The sequence below is a fragment of the Coenobita brevimanus genome, chromosome 57, assembly GCF_032717465.1.
Source record: "Coenobita brevimanus isolate Jiangsu-jjx chromosome 57, ASM3271746v2, whole genome shotgun sequence".
Classification (NCBI taxonomy): Eukaryota; Metazoa; Arthropoda; class Malacostraca; order Decapoda; family Coenobitidae; genus Coenobita; species Coenobita brevimanus.
Window position 1 is genome coordinate 1,983,898 of NC_137010.1, and position 14,500 is coordinate 1,998,397.

At 41.7% G+C, this 14,500-nt stretch overlaps 1 protein-coding gene across 1 annotated transcript in view; it reads right to left on the reverse strand.

Annotated features, from left to right (window-relative positions):
- Nucleotides 1-531: 531 nt before the first annotated feature.
- The window catches only part of LOC145402181 (ATP-binding cassette sub-family C member 5-like), a 61,631-nt gene continuing 47,662 nt past the window's right edge, over nucleotides 532-14,500 (reverse strand). Inside the window, 11 exon segments of the mRNA XM_080274297.1 lie at nucleotides 532-645; nucleotides 1,681-1,845; nucleotides 3,244-3,436; nucleotides 3,800-3,959; nucleotides 4,632-4,821; nucleotides 5,854-5,943; nucleotides 6,241-6,427; nucleotides 7,218-7,377; nucleotides 8,762-8,884; nucleotides 10,925-11,052; nucleotides 14,133-14,314. Of these exon segments, the coding sequence (XP_080130423.1) occupies nucleotides 532-645; nucleotides 1,681-1,845; nucleotides 3,244-3,436; nucleotides 3,800-3,959; nucleotides 4,632-4,821; nucleotides 5,854-5,943; nucleotides 6,241-6,427; nucleotides 7,218-7,377; nucleotides 8,762-8,884; nucleotides 10,925-11,052; nucleotides 14,133-14,314 (1,692 nt within the window).

Sequence of the window (14,500 nt, forward strand, 5' to 3'; positions counted from 1 at the left end):
TGACACCTTGCACCATCCTTGCAATCCCCCAGCAGGAGATGGTCATGACATTCTAGGCTACTTTGTCCTCACAGTGCTCTCTCTTGGAAAATTCTCTTCCTTTTTCTTCTCTCTCAGCAATATCCTATTTCATTCTCCTCCTCCAAACTACATAAAATCTGTTTCTTCCAACATTACTTTCACTCTCACTTACAAAGGCTTTCTTGGGCACTCTATCTTTGTGCTTTCTTTGAGTATGTCAGTACCATCTCAAAGTATTTATTTAGTCACTATCAACACAAAATACTAATCACAAACAATCCACTATGCATCCACTGTACTGCAGTCTCACACACCACAACACACACACACCTCATTCATTCTACTGTAGCATCAAAAGACTTCCTAATTCTGCACCCTTCAGGAATCACAATGTTAATAATTTCAAATACATCACTAGGGGAACAAAGACACGGCCATCTTAGACTGACCAGAATTCATCTTAAATTTAGCTGACAGAAGACTGCATTGTCAATATAGTCAGAATTATGGTTAGGTGAGCGCCTTCATCTGCTCCACTGTTGTCACACCCATGGCCTTCATCATCTCTCTAAATAGTGACGACTCATCCCGCATCAGGTCCTCTGGTGATGCAAACTCCCTGACCTGCCAATGAACAAACCACAGCATATTAAATCCATGGATATGGTACTACGCTTTCAGATGTATGGACTAAACTGAAACTTAATTATCCATGGCAGGACAGCATCAAAATAATATTCTCAACTGAAATTTACAGTACACAAGACTTGCATCAAAACACTGTAAACCTCACCCTGTCAACTTCACAGACCATTATTTTGCCGTAGGTGACAACACTACTGCGGCAGTCAGCAATGGTGAACACAATGGAGACAGCAAATATCTCTTTTTCATTAAGTTTCATTTTGTTTATTATGGCTTCAATATCCTTGCATGCATTGGTCTTGGTCATCTAACGGCAGCTCTCCATGCTGTTCAATCTCTAACAGCCTCTTTACTCGGTCCCTTATCTCTGAGATCACACTGTATTACCTCACCCCAAGTCTTTTTCAGTCTGCCTCTCACAACTCTACCCTCAACATTCACACCTCTCACCCTTCACATCCAGTTGTCATCATCCATCCACTGCACATGTCCAAACCATTTCAATCTATCCCTTCTCATCTCAGCTTCAATCAATACTGTATATTCTTATTCTCAACTCTTAATTTACAATCCTATTATTCCCCATGCCTGTCATTCAAGGATGCACTACACATCAATCTAATCATTATCAACTCTGTATGTCTGAGCCTATGAATATTCTCCTCCTTTTCAGTTCGTCTCACTACTGCACAGCATTACATTCTTAACACATGCTGCACACAATGGCCCATTAGCATGGAATGTGAGCCCTCTCAAAGTCAGGAAGGACAACAACTATTTGAACTTCTTCCAACCACTCCTTACCCTTATTAATGAGCTAGCTCCAGCCCCTCCTCCAGCACATATCATGTCTCTCCAGCCCCTCCTCCAGCACATATCATGTCTCTCCAGCCCCTCCTCCAGCACATATCATGTCTCTCCACAAAACAAACTCCTCAACACACACTCTTGTATGGTGAAAATAATAACAATAATTATACACCAACAGCATCAAAACACTATCAACAACCTCACCCTGCCAGTCTCCAAGACCATGATCCTGTCGTATGTGGCTACTGTGTTGAGGCGATGGGCGATGGTAAGCACGGTGGAGGACACAAATGCTTCCTGTATAGTGGCCTGGATCAGCGCATCTGTCTCATAATCAACCGATGCTGTTGCCTCATCAAGCATTAGGATCTGTTCAGGGGATGGGTGAAATCTGAAAATACTGTATACTGGGTTTAATGACATAAAAGCTAACACTAAATCTTTCTTTGTCTGTCTGTGTTTCATCAAGCATCAGGATATGCCAAGGGAACACCCATCATTGAAAATAAGGGATCTGATGAAGTAACAGCTCTTGACTGTCACTCTCATGAAATAAAAATCTTGCCATCCCTCTCCCTCTCTCTCATCAAGCAAAAACTCTGTCTTTCATGAAATAGAAAGCCCCCTCTCCCCTGCTTAGCTATCCTATTCTCAAATCACACAGTTTGTGTGGTCTGTGTGTCTATGTACGGTAACTCTCTTTCTCACTCTGCTGTTCTCCTCCTGCTGAATTTCTTTACAGAATTATCTGCAGTAAAACCTCGTTATAACAGACTTCAATAGACTGGACTTTGCTTTAATCAGAATTGAGGAGCTACCGGACTAAATTCTTGAACCGTATACTGGAAAAAATTCGATAAAGCCAAATGTAGTCCGGACTGCCTGACCATTTCAGCTATGTTCACCACAATAAGGTAAATAAAAGACATGTTTATCAGTGTACAGTACGGTATTATTACAGATATTATACCATTTGCTTATTGTAATGAATGTATAACATGGTACAGTACTGCACTGGTAGTGAAAACAGTTTAAAAACCATTGGTGCAATCCGGACTAATGTCTGATACAGTAGATTGGAAAAAGTCCACATTAGCATGAGGAAGTCTGGTTGTCACTTTTATTGGAATTTTGCCTTTTTTTTGGAATGGCTTGGGACCCAATTAGCCTTTTATAGTGAGGTTTTACTGTATATTCATCTTTAGACCAGATCCCACAAAGATAGTAAGATTAGTGTATCTCTCTCTCTCCAACTGCTTTCCTACTTCCTATCCCTTCCCCTCTCTTCCCTCCTCATTTTTGTTATCCATCCTGCTTTTCTTCCCTCTTTTTCTTTCTTTCTCTCTTCCTCTTAGACTTTTAATATGCCTCTGTACCCCTTCTTTCCTAAGCCTCAGTGTCATTTCCTCTTCCTGCTCTTCTATCCTCATCTCCAGCTATTATTTTCCTCCCTCCATCCTCTTCTTTTCCTTCATCTATCTTTTTGTCACTGTTCTAAATCCTGCCTCATCTTCTCCTTCCTCCTTCTTTCTTCCCTACTTGCTTCTCTCACTTTCCCTTTCCTTCTTTCCCTCCTCCTCTCCATTTCCTTTACTGTTCTGTTTCCTCCCCCTTCTTCTCCTTCCCTCTTTCCCTCACTATTTCATTTCCTTCCTTCTTAGCTTCCTCTCCCTTTCCCACAAAGTTCAATTTCCCCCCTCCCCCCCTTTTTTTTTTTCCTCCCTCATCCACTCCTTCCTCTTCCCTTCTCCATTTTCCTCCTCTCACCTTGCTATTCCTCAGCAGTGCCCGAGTGAGACAAATCAACTGCCGCTCCCCGATGGAAAAGTTCTCCCCTGCAGCCTCCACTTTTGACAACAGTCCGTGGTCCATGCCTCTGATGGTGGCCTTCAAATGCGACTGCTCCAGTGCCTGCCAAATGGTCTCGTCAGAGTGCTCGTTGAATGGATCCAAGTTGTATCTGAGTAGACAGTTTGGGGTCATTAATAATTAAATTAAAGAGGAAAATGGCAACTATCATATGTTATTGTATGTACTTTGTTGCTGATGTATTCTGAGGTGTAGGGGTCCATGGCTAGGCTTCTGTAATCCAAAACATTAGTCCAGCACAGTACATCAAAATCACGAACTCATGCACACATGCACATCATCTGATGCCGGCACACACCACAAACCCAGTCAGGAGACAGGATGTGTGTGCTGGGCAATCCCCAGGTCCTGTCCTCCCCCCTTACTATATTTTAACCAGCCCATACCCCACTGACCAGGCTAATGTATGGCCCGGCATGCACTATATGTGCAGGAAATCTTTGAACGAACGAACCTGATGGTTCCCTGGAAGAGCACAGGGTCCTGAGGAATGACGGAAATGTTGGAGCGCAGGGTGTGGAGTCCAAGGGTGCTGATGTCAACGCCATCCACCTCCACCACCCCACCGTCCAATTCAAACAGCCGCAGCAATGTTGATATCAGCGATGATTTGCCTGTGGATATACAAAGCTAGAAAGCTCTGAGAAGGGGAAAAACGGTGAAAAAACGGAAGAATACCAAAAGAGAGAGAGAGAGAGAGAGAGACAAAAAGTCTGTTCCCACAGATAACACCCAAAACAGTTCATACTGTAGTGGTCAAAAAGCATCCAAAATGACCACAAGTCAAAGATCAAGTCCACAAGTCCTAGATGCCAATTAGTGCACAAACAAACACACACACACACACACACACACACACACACACACACACACACACACACACACACACAATGGGGACATAAATACACTGCAGGTGAGCAAGAATTGCAATTCTGGAGCTCTGAAAAGAAAGCCAAGAATGTAATGGCAAACTGTGTAACACCATGCCTTATGGTTTGAGGACACAATTAGTGGGAAGGGAGGAGAAGGCCAAGGAGTTTTGATTGCCAAGCTGAAGTTTTTTCAACATTCATGTGATCTACAGTATATTCGTGTGTGGGTAATTAGGTATTCTGGAAGCCTAGTGCAGACTCATCTCATAGCTCAGAATAGAGGGCAGAAAAAACTGGATGGTTGAAGAAGTTGAGGGAAACTGAAGGAAACTGAATGCAACTAAAGGAAAATGAAAGAGACAAGAAGACTGGGGAAGGCAATTGCATCATCCATCAGCTGCCAGTGGTCCTCACCTGCACCAGTTCTGCCAACAATGCCAATCTTCTCGCCGGCCCTGATGGATGCTGTGATGCCATGCAGCACCAGTGGCAGGTCTGGTCGGTAACGCAGCTTAACATCCCGCAGCTCAATAGCACCACGAGATGGCCAGTTCTGCCCTGGGTTGGTTGACGGGATCTCTTGCGGGGCTTCACTCGACAGATCCTGAAATGTTAAAGGCAGGGGAAGAAACCATGAGGCTCATGTGGTTGCTTAGTACAATACCAGTACCGTACCCATAAAAATTTTACATATACAGTAAAAGTCCAATTCTTCGGCATCCAATTCCCCGGCAAATCTGACATTTCGGCAGTTGTGAGAAATAGTCCCATTTACAAAAATCTATGATCGTTCAGCAGATTTTCCGATTTTTTTCGTCCCCTCTACTGCTGGGGACTTCTTCCAGCAGTAGCAGACTCCAATCAACCCCTTCTATTGTACATATGTAAATAAGGAACCTACTGTAAGTTTAGGTAAGTGCATGTGAACTTGTAGGCCTACAGTATCATTACATTTATATACAGTATGTTCACTAATTTCTTTATTTTTCATATTCATGTATAGTACTGTATTCATTACAGTATTGTACAGTATCAAACAGTATACAGTACTCTCTCCAAACACATTTGTAATGATATGAGTAGTGATGATAATGTTCACCGAAACATATAAGGTACTGAGTGGGTAGGGTTTTTGATAATTCGGCAATTTTGATATTTCGGCACTTGCCTGGTCCCATAGATGCCGAAAAATAGGACTTCTACTGTATATGTGTATACAGTACTGCATTGGCCATGTGGAGAGGATGGAGGGTGAAAGACTGACGAAGAGAGTGTATGTGAGTGAGGTGGAGGGGGGAAGACGGAAGGGGAGGCCGAGGATGAGATGGAGGGATGGGGTGGAGAGGCATATGAGAGAGGGGTGTGTGAGTTGGGAGCAGGGCAGTGAAATGGCGGGGGACAGGACGACGTGGAGGCGATTTGTTTGTGGCCACCCCAAACGGGATTGAGGCGTCTGGCAATAGATAGATAGATAGTACTGTATTTACCTGTATTTATATATTTATTTGACCCTCAGTGTAAAAAAGGCCTTGTTTCAGCTGAATAAAGCTGTCTAGAGGCAGTAAGAATAACTAAAGATGTAGGACATCACTGTGCTGAAGGAGTTAGTTTAGTAAGAGGGTTGCATGATACTCACATATGCGTACTCCATGATGCGCTCCACCGAAGTGATGCTAGACAAGAAATCTGTCTTCACTCGCATCAGCAAAGGAAGGTATAAGCACAGCTGAAACACAATAACCACAACAATATTACTGCAAAAACAAATGCAGCAATAACACCTTACCAACTAACCAATGCATGATTTTTAAAGCTTAATACAGTACTGAGTAAATGTATATTCATAGATATAAACAGACTGATGGCAAGATAGATAAATAGATAGATAGACAGATAGATTTAGATACAGATCAACAGGTGTAGATATTTATGCTTCATGTCCTAGCTATTTAAAAGGTGGAAAACAAAAATTAAAATTGTTAATGTTTCCTTCTCTCTCTCTCTCTCTCTCTCTACAACTCACCCCATAAACTGTTGACAGTGCAAGTCCTGCACCTGCTGAACTGGTAACGCCCTTAGTGAAGACACAGATGATGGAGACGGAGAGTACAATTAAGTCTCCCAGAAACTCCATACGATATGTGAACCACCGAGTTGAGAGTCGAAACGTCAGAGATGCCAAGGAATGCTGATCAAGGTATTTGTACATTCTGCGGGAGACGAACAATTTGGTATCGAAACAAATCAGGAGGATACACTAAGTTCTCTTTATGGGTTGTCTCCTAAGTAGCAGAAGAGGCTTTACACCACATCTTCCATCTATAACACTTTTACTGGCTTTGGCAAAGGAAGGTGTTACAAGAACTGTTTTTATGTGATAGCAATATTGAAGCACACAACAAGAGTATGAGAAGAAAAATTTAATGATACTCTCTGTCACCTGCGGAGGAATAAGAAATATGGAAGGCAGGACACAACAATGGTAATGTATGGCTGACAAACTTTTGCTCATGGCTGTAAAACAATCCTTGCCAGACATGTGTTCAAAAATATTACAAATTTTTTCCATACAACTGGTACTGTAATCTGGGGGCATCTGACAAATCTGCACTATGGGAAGTAATGGCATTTTAACAGGCACTTTCTTCTGGCATAGTATAGAAAAAAAACAAACAAACATAAAAACATGCACTAATTATGACAAGGACTTTATGCATGAACATCACTCTGTCATATCTACTCATCTATCCATCTAGGTTAACCATAAACCAAAGCCTCATCCTGTTAAGGGCAGCCACATAACCATGGTGCTAAAGAAGGATGTTTTCATTTGATGACACTGATATAAATGGGTGTGTCCACAGCCTGGTTACGTATGTGTCTCTCAACTCTCTCTTCATCTCCAAAATGGAGGATGATGGACAGCATGAGAAAGACAACTTCAGCTTGCAGTCAGCTGGGTTCATGATCAGGTAACCCCACAAACCCACCACCACTCACCTGCTGATAAAGAGGTTCTCCTTGTTGAATGTGCGTAGGACGGAGAGACCAGCGATGGAGGAGGCGAAGTGCTGCAGGACAGGAGACTTTTGGATGTTGTCCTGCCGCTTCAGTTCACGCACTCCAGCATTCATGAACACATCAAAGGCGATAAACAGTGCTGAAAGAGAGGCAGACACATAATGGAATGATGGAGGGATTAGGATATAAGAGGAAAAAAGCTACAGGGAGCAAGCAAGACACTGTTAGAAGAGATTTTTCAAACTAAAGGGGTTAGATAAAGCGTTCATTTACTCCTTCAGCATGACAGATCTTTCCTAAGTTGCATAAACGTGACTGGAGGTACACTGTTTTTACTCTAACTTTGCCCAAAACTGCCATCTCCACGAAAGGCTGAATCGAATCAACAGATCTGCTATACTCATTTTATCTCAACCTGGACCAGATGCTCATCTTCTGGCAGCTTACTTCACATGGGTCAGGTCAATGGAAGAAATAGGCAATATTATAGCTCTGCATCCTTTTCACAGAACTCCTTCATGACCAACATCACATTCTAGTGCTAATCTATTTTTGTAACTCAGAATTCAAGATGGGAGATGGCAAATTTAGGCTGGGTTACAGTTAAAGGAGTGCATTCAGAGGGTAGTAGTACGGAATGGTTGAAGAGCCATAGCATTTTTTTTCATAACACTGAGCTACATCACATAAATTACAAAATGGACAAAAATCTATCTATCCATCTATTGCTGGATGCTTTAATCCCACAAGGGGTGGCTATACATAAATCCTTTGCCTCTACACTGCACCTGTCTCTGGTATTTGGCTGCCCTCTCTCCAACTCACAACCCCCTCTCTCATACCAGTATACAGTATCTCTCCACTCCATCCCTCCATCTCATCCTTGGTATCCCCCTCCTCTTTTCCAAGTTAATGTGAAAGAACTAAAGATGTTAATTGCTTTGTTGGTGAGGATGCTCCCGAATACAGTATTTTACTCTTATCGTAACTAGTCGGTCTGTTTTCACCTGAGGGAACTGGGCACTCCAACAACTTGAATATCAAGTCTTCAGTACATGAAGTTGGATGAACCTTTGTTATGATATAGCTCCCTGGTCTGTACAGCCGGTGCACACAATATAACACACACAATGAAGCAAAGCAAAATACGCCACACTAAGACAGACACATCAATGGTGTGGGAAACTTAAAGGAAGATACTGTGCTTCTTGCAGTATGTGGGTCTGCTCAATCACACTGGCTGGGGTTGAGCAACAACAACACGACAGACTGACAGACAGATTATGTACAAAAGCAGATGATGAATAGAATGCATGACTGTCAGACTGAAACATGTGCATCACAATACATTTCATTCAGACAGACTGATAGATTTAAGGACAGAGAGATAGATGACTGACAGAAAAGACAAACAAATAGATTGAAGTGTATTGTCAATACATTTCATTCAGAGACTGATTAAGTGATAGACAGACAGATGATTGACAGAAAAGACAGACACAAACACACAGACAGATACCAACCTGAAACGGCAGTGAAAGGGACGAAGAACCAGGCATAGATGGTGCCAATGAGGAAAGCTTGACCAATCAAGAAGAGTAGGTTTTGCAGCAGGTAGTCCAGGTGTAATGGCACTCGGATGTCCACTGTTGGGGGACACAGTTGGCTTTTACTCCCTGACAGATCATCATTATCACCATCATTATCATCACAAGGAACCAGCCCTTTTTTTCCACATCATCATCATCATCATCACTATAATAATCAACCAGACCTCTTTTTTTACCTAAGGATGAGGTGAAACAGGATCCATAAACCAAGAAAAAAAGAAAGAAAAAGAAAAAAAATTGCGGTTACCAGATGATTTTAGGGAAGGCCTCATGTACTGAAGGGATTTTTAAAAGTTATATCTAAAACCACCAGTTCAAAAAATCAGTCCTCAACTGAACATAATAAGAGGAAGATGGAATGATTAAAATGAAATGGACATCAAAAAACTCAATGGATTAAAAAGTTATGTGATCTGGTTACTTCTGTTCTTCATATATATATATATTTTATCTATCTATCTATGGTATCTATCTGTGGCCAGATGACTTAATTATGTTAGGTGTGGCCACATACAAACTGCCTCCACAGTGGCTACCCTCCCTTCAACTAGCATCTTCCCCCCCCTTCCTCACATATCTTTCTACTTCATCCCTGTAATTCATCCTTGGTCGTCCCTTCCACCTCACTCACATACACTCTTCTAGGCAATCTTCCATTTTCCATCCTCTCCACATGGCTAATTTCTCTTAACACTTTTAATTATACCCATATGAACATGACAGTGTTCCATTACTTCCTCACTTGTGTGTCTCTCCATGTGTATATTTGGTATAAATAAATTACCTGTACATAACTTTTTTTATACACATAAAATAAAATTTAAAAAATGCCATGGTTATTAACTTTACTTTTATATCTTAAGTTACTGTCTGCTTCTCCAGTAAAAATTCCTTTGAGCATTCCCCTCTTGCCAGGTGTTTTGCCAATTTTCCTGTACAGCTCACTGCTAGAGGCTAGGAAAAAAAATTTCTGCTTTGTTATTACATTCTTAACCCATAAACTGCGGCATTAGGATATCACTACTCTGCCATGGTGCACAAAAACACATTAGTTTTCTTAAGACATCAGAAAGTGGTTTCCTTCCTCGATATGACAAAGAACGTGTTGAAGGATGTGTATGTTGAATCTAAAGTCAATATTATTTGTAGTTTATTCATTATGCAGTTAAGTTCACTGGAGTTTTGTCCAATGATGAAAAACAAAAAGTTTATACATGTGGTGTATTTCCATCACAGACAATTTTTTTTAGCATGACCAGATGAAATATCATACTTTAAAGTATAAGTATCCCAATTTTCAGATCAATTTCTGCAATAATATAGTCCGGGCACATGTTTTAAGATCTGAGTTTTGGGGGGACTGCACAAAAAAATACAACATAAACAGATGGGAAAAGATGAGTGGGGAAAGTTGCTGAAATAAGCTCCAGATACCATCACACGATAAGCACCAAGTCATTAGGCACTAACTGACCTCAAAGAAAAGTGTAAAAAAATTACAGTACTTTAATTTTCTTTTTTCGTCCAACTCACATGATATAAGTTGTAGATGCCCACTGGGCATTAGTGATAAAGTCACAGTTCTCAGGTTAAACTCCTATAGTTCTTCAATGTCTGAAATTAGACTGTAAATCTCACTAGTAATATCAAGGCCACAGACACACACACTTAGACAGATACATAAAAGTGACACCATGCTTCTTAAGGATGCTCCATGCTGATGCTGGCCAGGTGTACGCTGAGGATGATGAGGACAATGAGGACAATGATGACAGTGATGTGTATTTCAGGAATATACCATACCTTTTTTCCTCTAACTAGGCCTAAAATTGCTGTATCTCCATCTTTAATACTAAGTTATAACAAAGGATTAACACTAGAATATGCTAGTCATGTAGAAGTGCTATGGAAAGGTTGCAGTACAGTAGCATCGTCTTCTCTACCAATGACCTGTGCGATATAAGCTGCAAAACATTGAAAATCAGGGTCATGTTAAAGTAAAAACAATGTAGGAATCCGGGCTAGGGTGATGATGATTATGCTTAACAGTCAAAACTTCCCCTAGAGTAGACTCACACTCATCCATGTCCCTCGAGAAGCGGTTTAGGATTCGTTTAGGAGGGTTTGTGTCGAAGAAGCTCATTGGGGCTCTCAAGATGCTGGCAAACATGACGCTGTGAAGCTTTGTTGCTCCATCCAACACACTGAAATTTTGTGGTGAAAATCTTAACACTCTGAAATTTTACAGTGAAAATCTTAACTCACATGCTGTCCTGCTTTCCTTCCTAACTATCTTGACTGTATAAGGGTGGTCTGTAAACAGCACTTCATTAGAGCCTCACCTGGCAGTGTCTTATGTGCTTTGGGACAGTCTGCTGGTGTGGGCATTGGTGTGGCTGCAGGAGTGGGAAAGGAATAAATGATGCAGAAGAGAAATTAATAAACCGACTAAGTTGTCCCAGCAACACAAAAGAAACCGCCCAGCAGAGTGGAAGAGGAGAGTCATTTATGGATCACCCTGTATAATGTATCTGTTACCTTTTTCATATTTTTTTATACTATCGTCAAAATTAAATACTGTAACAGAAAAAAAATGCCTGTTACATGTTTTACTGTTACTGCTGATCTGCCAATTTCCCCAGTTCTATCTATTTATCTATCTATTGCCAGACGCCTCAATCCCGTTTGGGGTGGCCACGAACAAAACACCTCCACGTCGCCCTGTCTCCCACCATTTCACTGCCCTGCTCCCAACTCACACCCCCCTCTCTCATATACCGCTCCACCCCATCCCTCCATCTCATCCTCAGCCTCCCCCTCCCTCTTCCCCCCTCCACCTCACTCACATACACTCTCTTCGTCAGTCTTTCACCCTCCATCCTCTCCACATGGCCAAACTACCTCAGTGTGTTCCTCATAATGCTTCCTATCACATCCACACCACAATGCTCCTTTATATCCTCATTCGTCAGCCTGTCTCTCCATGTGACTCCACAGGCTCCTCTTAAATAACTCATTTCTACTGCTCTCACTCTTGACTTGTGTCTTTCCAACGACGTCCAAGCTTCACTTCCATACGTTAGAGTTGGTATCACAATACTGTCAAGTAGTAACTTTTTCACTTCCATGCTCACTTCCCTGTTTCTTATCACTGCTTTCAAAGAACCAGCAACCTTTTTTCCCTGCTGTACCCTTTCAAGCACTTCACCTTCCAAATCTCCATCCTTACTCATCACATTACCCAAGTACTTAAACGTACTAACATTTTCCAATTCCTCATCATCCAACCTCCCTATACATTCACTGACTTCACCTCTCTCAAAGACCATCACTTTACTTTTCCCTACATATCACCTTAAGATTCCGTTTCTTACACACTCTCCCAAACTCATCCACGAAGCCTTGCAGCTCCCCTTCGTCTTCACTCAACAACACAGTATCATCTGCAAACAACAGTACAGGGAGTTTCCAAACACTATCCTCTTTCACAAGGGCCACTCCAACATCCACTACCCTACCTTATACCTCATTTATTACCCCATCCATGTACAGATTGAACAACCATGGAGACATGACACATCCCTGTTTCAACCCAACCTTCAAAGAGAAAAATTCACTTAGTTCACCATCTACACGCACTGCAGCCTTAGCACCATCATACATACTCTTCACAGCATTCAACAACTTCCCATCTACTTCATATATTCTTAATACTTTCCACAATCCTTGTCAATCCACCCTGTCATATGCTTTCTCCAAACCCATGAAAGCCGCAAACAACTTCTTTCCCTTCTCTAGAAACTTTTCCACTAAAGATCTAAGAATGAATATCTGATCTACACAACCTCTTCCCTTCCTAAAGCCTCCCTGTTCTTCTCCAACTAATTCCTCTGTTCTTTCTCTAACTCTGTCTATAAGTATCCTACCATACACTTTTCCTATTATACTAAGAAGACAAATGCCCCTATGATTACCAAACACTTCTTTTTCCCCTTTCCCTTTGTACAAGGGAATAATTATACCTGACTTCCAATCCTCTGGGACTCTACCTTCCTCCCAGGCCAATCTACACATCTTCCACATCCATTCTACTACAATCTCTCCCCCATGCTTCAGCATTTCACCACACACTCCATCAATTCCTGGGGCTTTCCCCAATTTAACTTTCTTCATTGCTTCCACAACTTCTATCCTACTGATTTCTTCCTGTCTTCTCACTTCCCTCCTTCTCCCAGCCATTCCCCAGCCACTTATACTCACATTACTTCCATCCTCTATGTTCAACAATTCCTTAAAGTGTTCTCTCCATCTGCTCACTTTTTCTCCCTTCTCCACTAGTAATCTACCATTTTTATCTTTCACTCCCCTGCTAACCTCACTTCCACCCTGTCTTACTCTCTTCACCTCAGTATAGTAATAACTGTTAATGTACAATACTCTGGAACAAAGCCCAAACATATGACAAGGCCAAAATGTACTCCACCTTATCCTGGCTCAACTGCCATCCTTCAGTCTATCCCAATCCACATAGAGTACTAAACGTTATTCTAAATCATGTGGTCCTTCATTCCCTTCCAATAATTCTTTTCCATACTAAACTTCATTCTTTCTTCTACATACTACACTTCATCCGAGGTCAAGTGCAGTCAGTCATTCCATCTCATTCTTCTTTCAAATATGCACAGTACAGGTGGGTCCCGTTTTGAGAGCACCTGCTACACCAGAAACCAATGATATGAGAATGGGCAATTCTGACTCAAATTCAGTGATGCTGGCATGAAAATCCAATGTTGCCGTGGAAGTCAGTTAATCTAAGCCTATTTATCCCACAAGGTGTGTACTTCATTACTGTATAAGAGTTTTAGCCATCCTATTTTTCATCTTGTTACATGAGGTTTCGCTATCCAAGCTGTTTGCCATTGGTATATCCCACTCGCATATGAAGACCTGCCTGTACTCTCATGTCACCCAAATTTACCTTCATTTTCTGATCATCATTCCTGAACCCCACCAATATGTTGAGGTATTTCTGATGATGTATTTCCTTGTTTTAATCTTGCATCCAACAGCTCAGGAAAGCTTTCTAGTAATGAAGGGAATAATAGTGGCTACATCTAATGCTTGTAGTTCATAAAGTCTTTTCTCAGCTAAATAAAATCATCGAACAATTGCTGGAAACTGCTATAAAAAAAAAAAAACCCTGACTCCTTGTAAAACTTACTTCGGTCCAACACCAGGCTCCTTCACTATAACATTATTCAAATACTCCACCAGCCTGCCTCACCTAAACATTATTCCAACACCCTTAATGATGCCGGTCGCTAGGAGACACATGAGGCTCAACCCGTACACCATCTGGTACATCCACAGCAGCGGATTGTCTGTGATACTGCCCCTCAACTCATCATCTGAGAGGGTCTCGTTCCCTGCCGTTGCATTCAGTCTTTCCTCATACTTCCCGTCCCCCTGAGGAAACAGTTGGAGGTTTAGGGGCACTGAATGAGTCTGTTGAAATCATCACCATCATTAGCTTCACCTCTCTTCCCACACAAAGATAGGGTAATGTAGAGTCCAGAAGGCAGGGAGAACTATAGAACAGAATGTTCAGTGAAATGGGCCACACACTCACTTACCATTAAAGCCCACAAAACT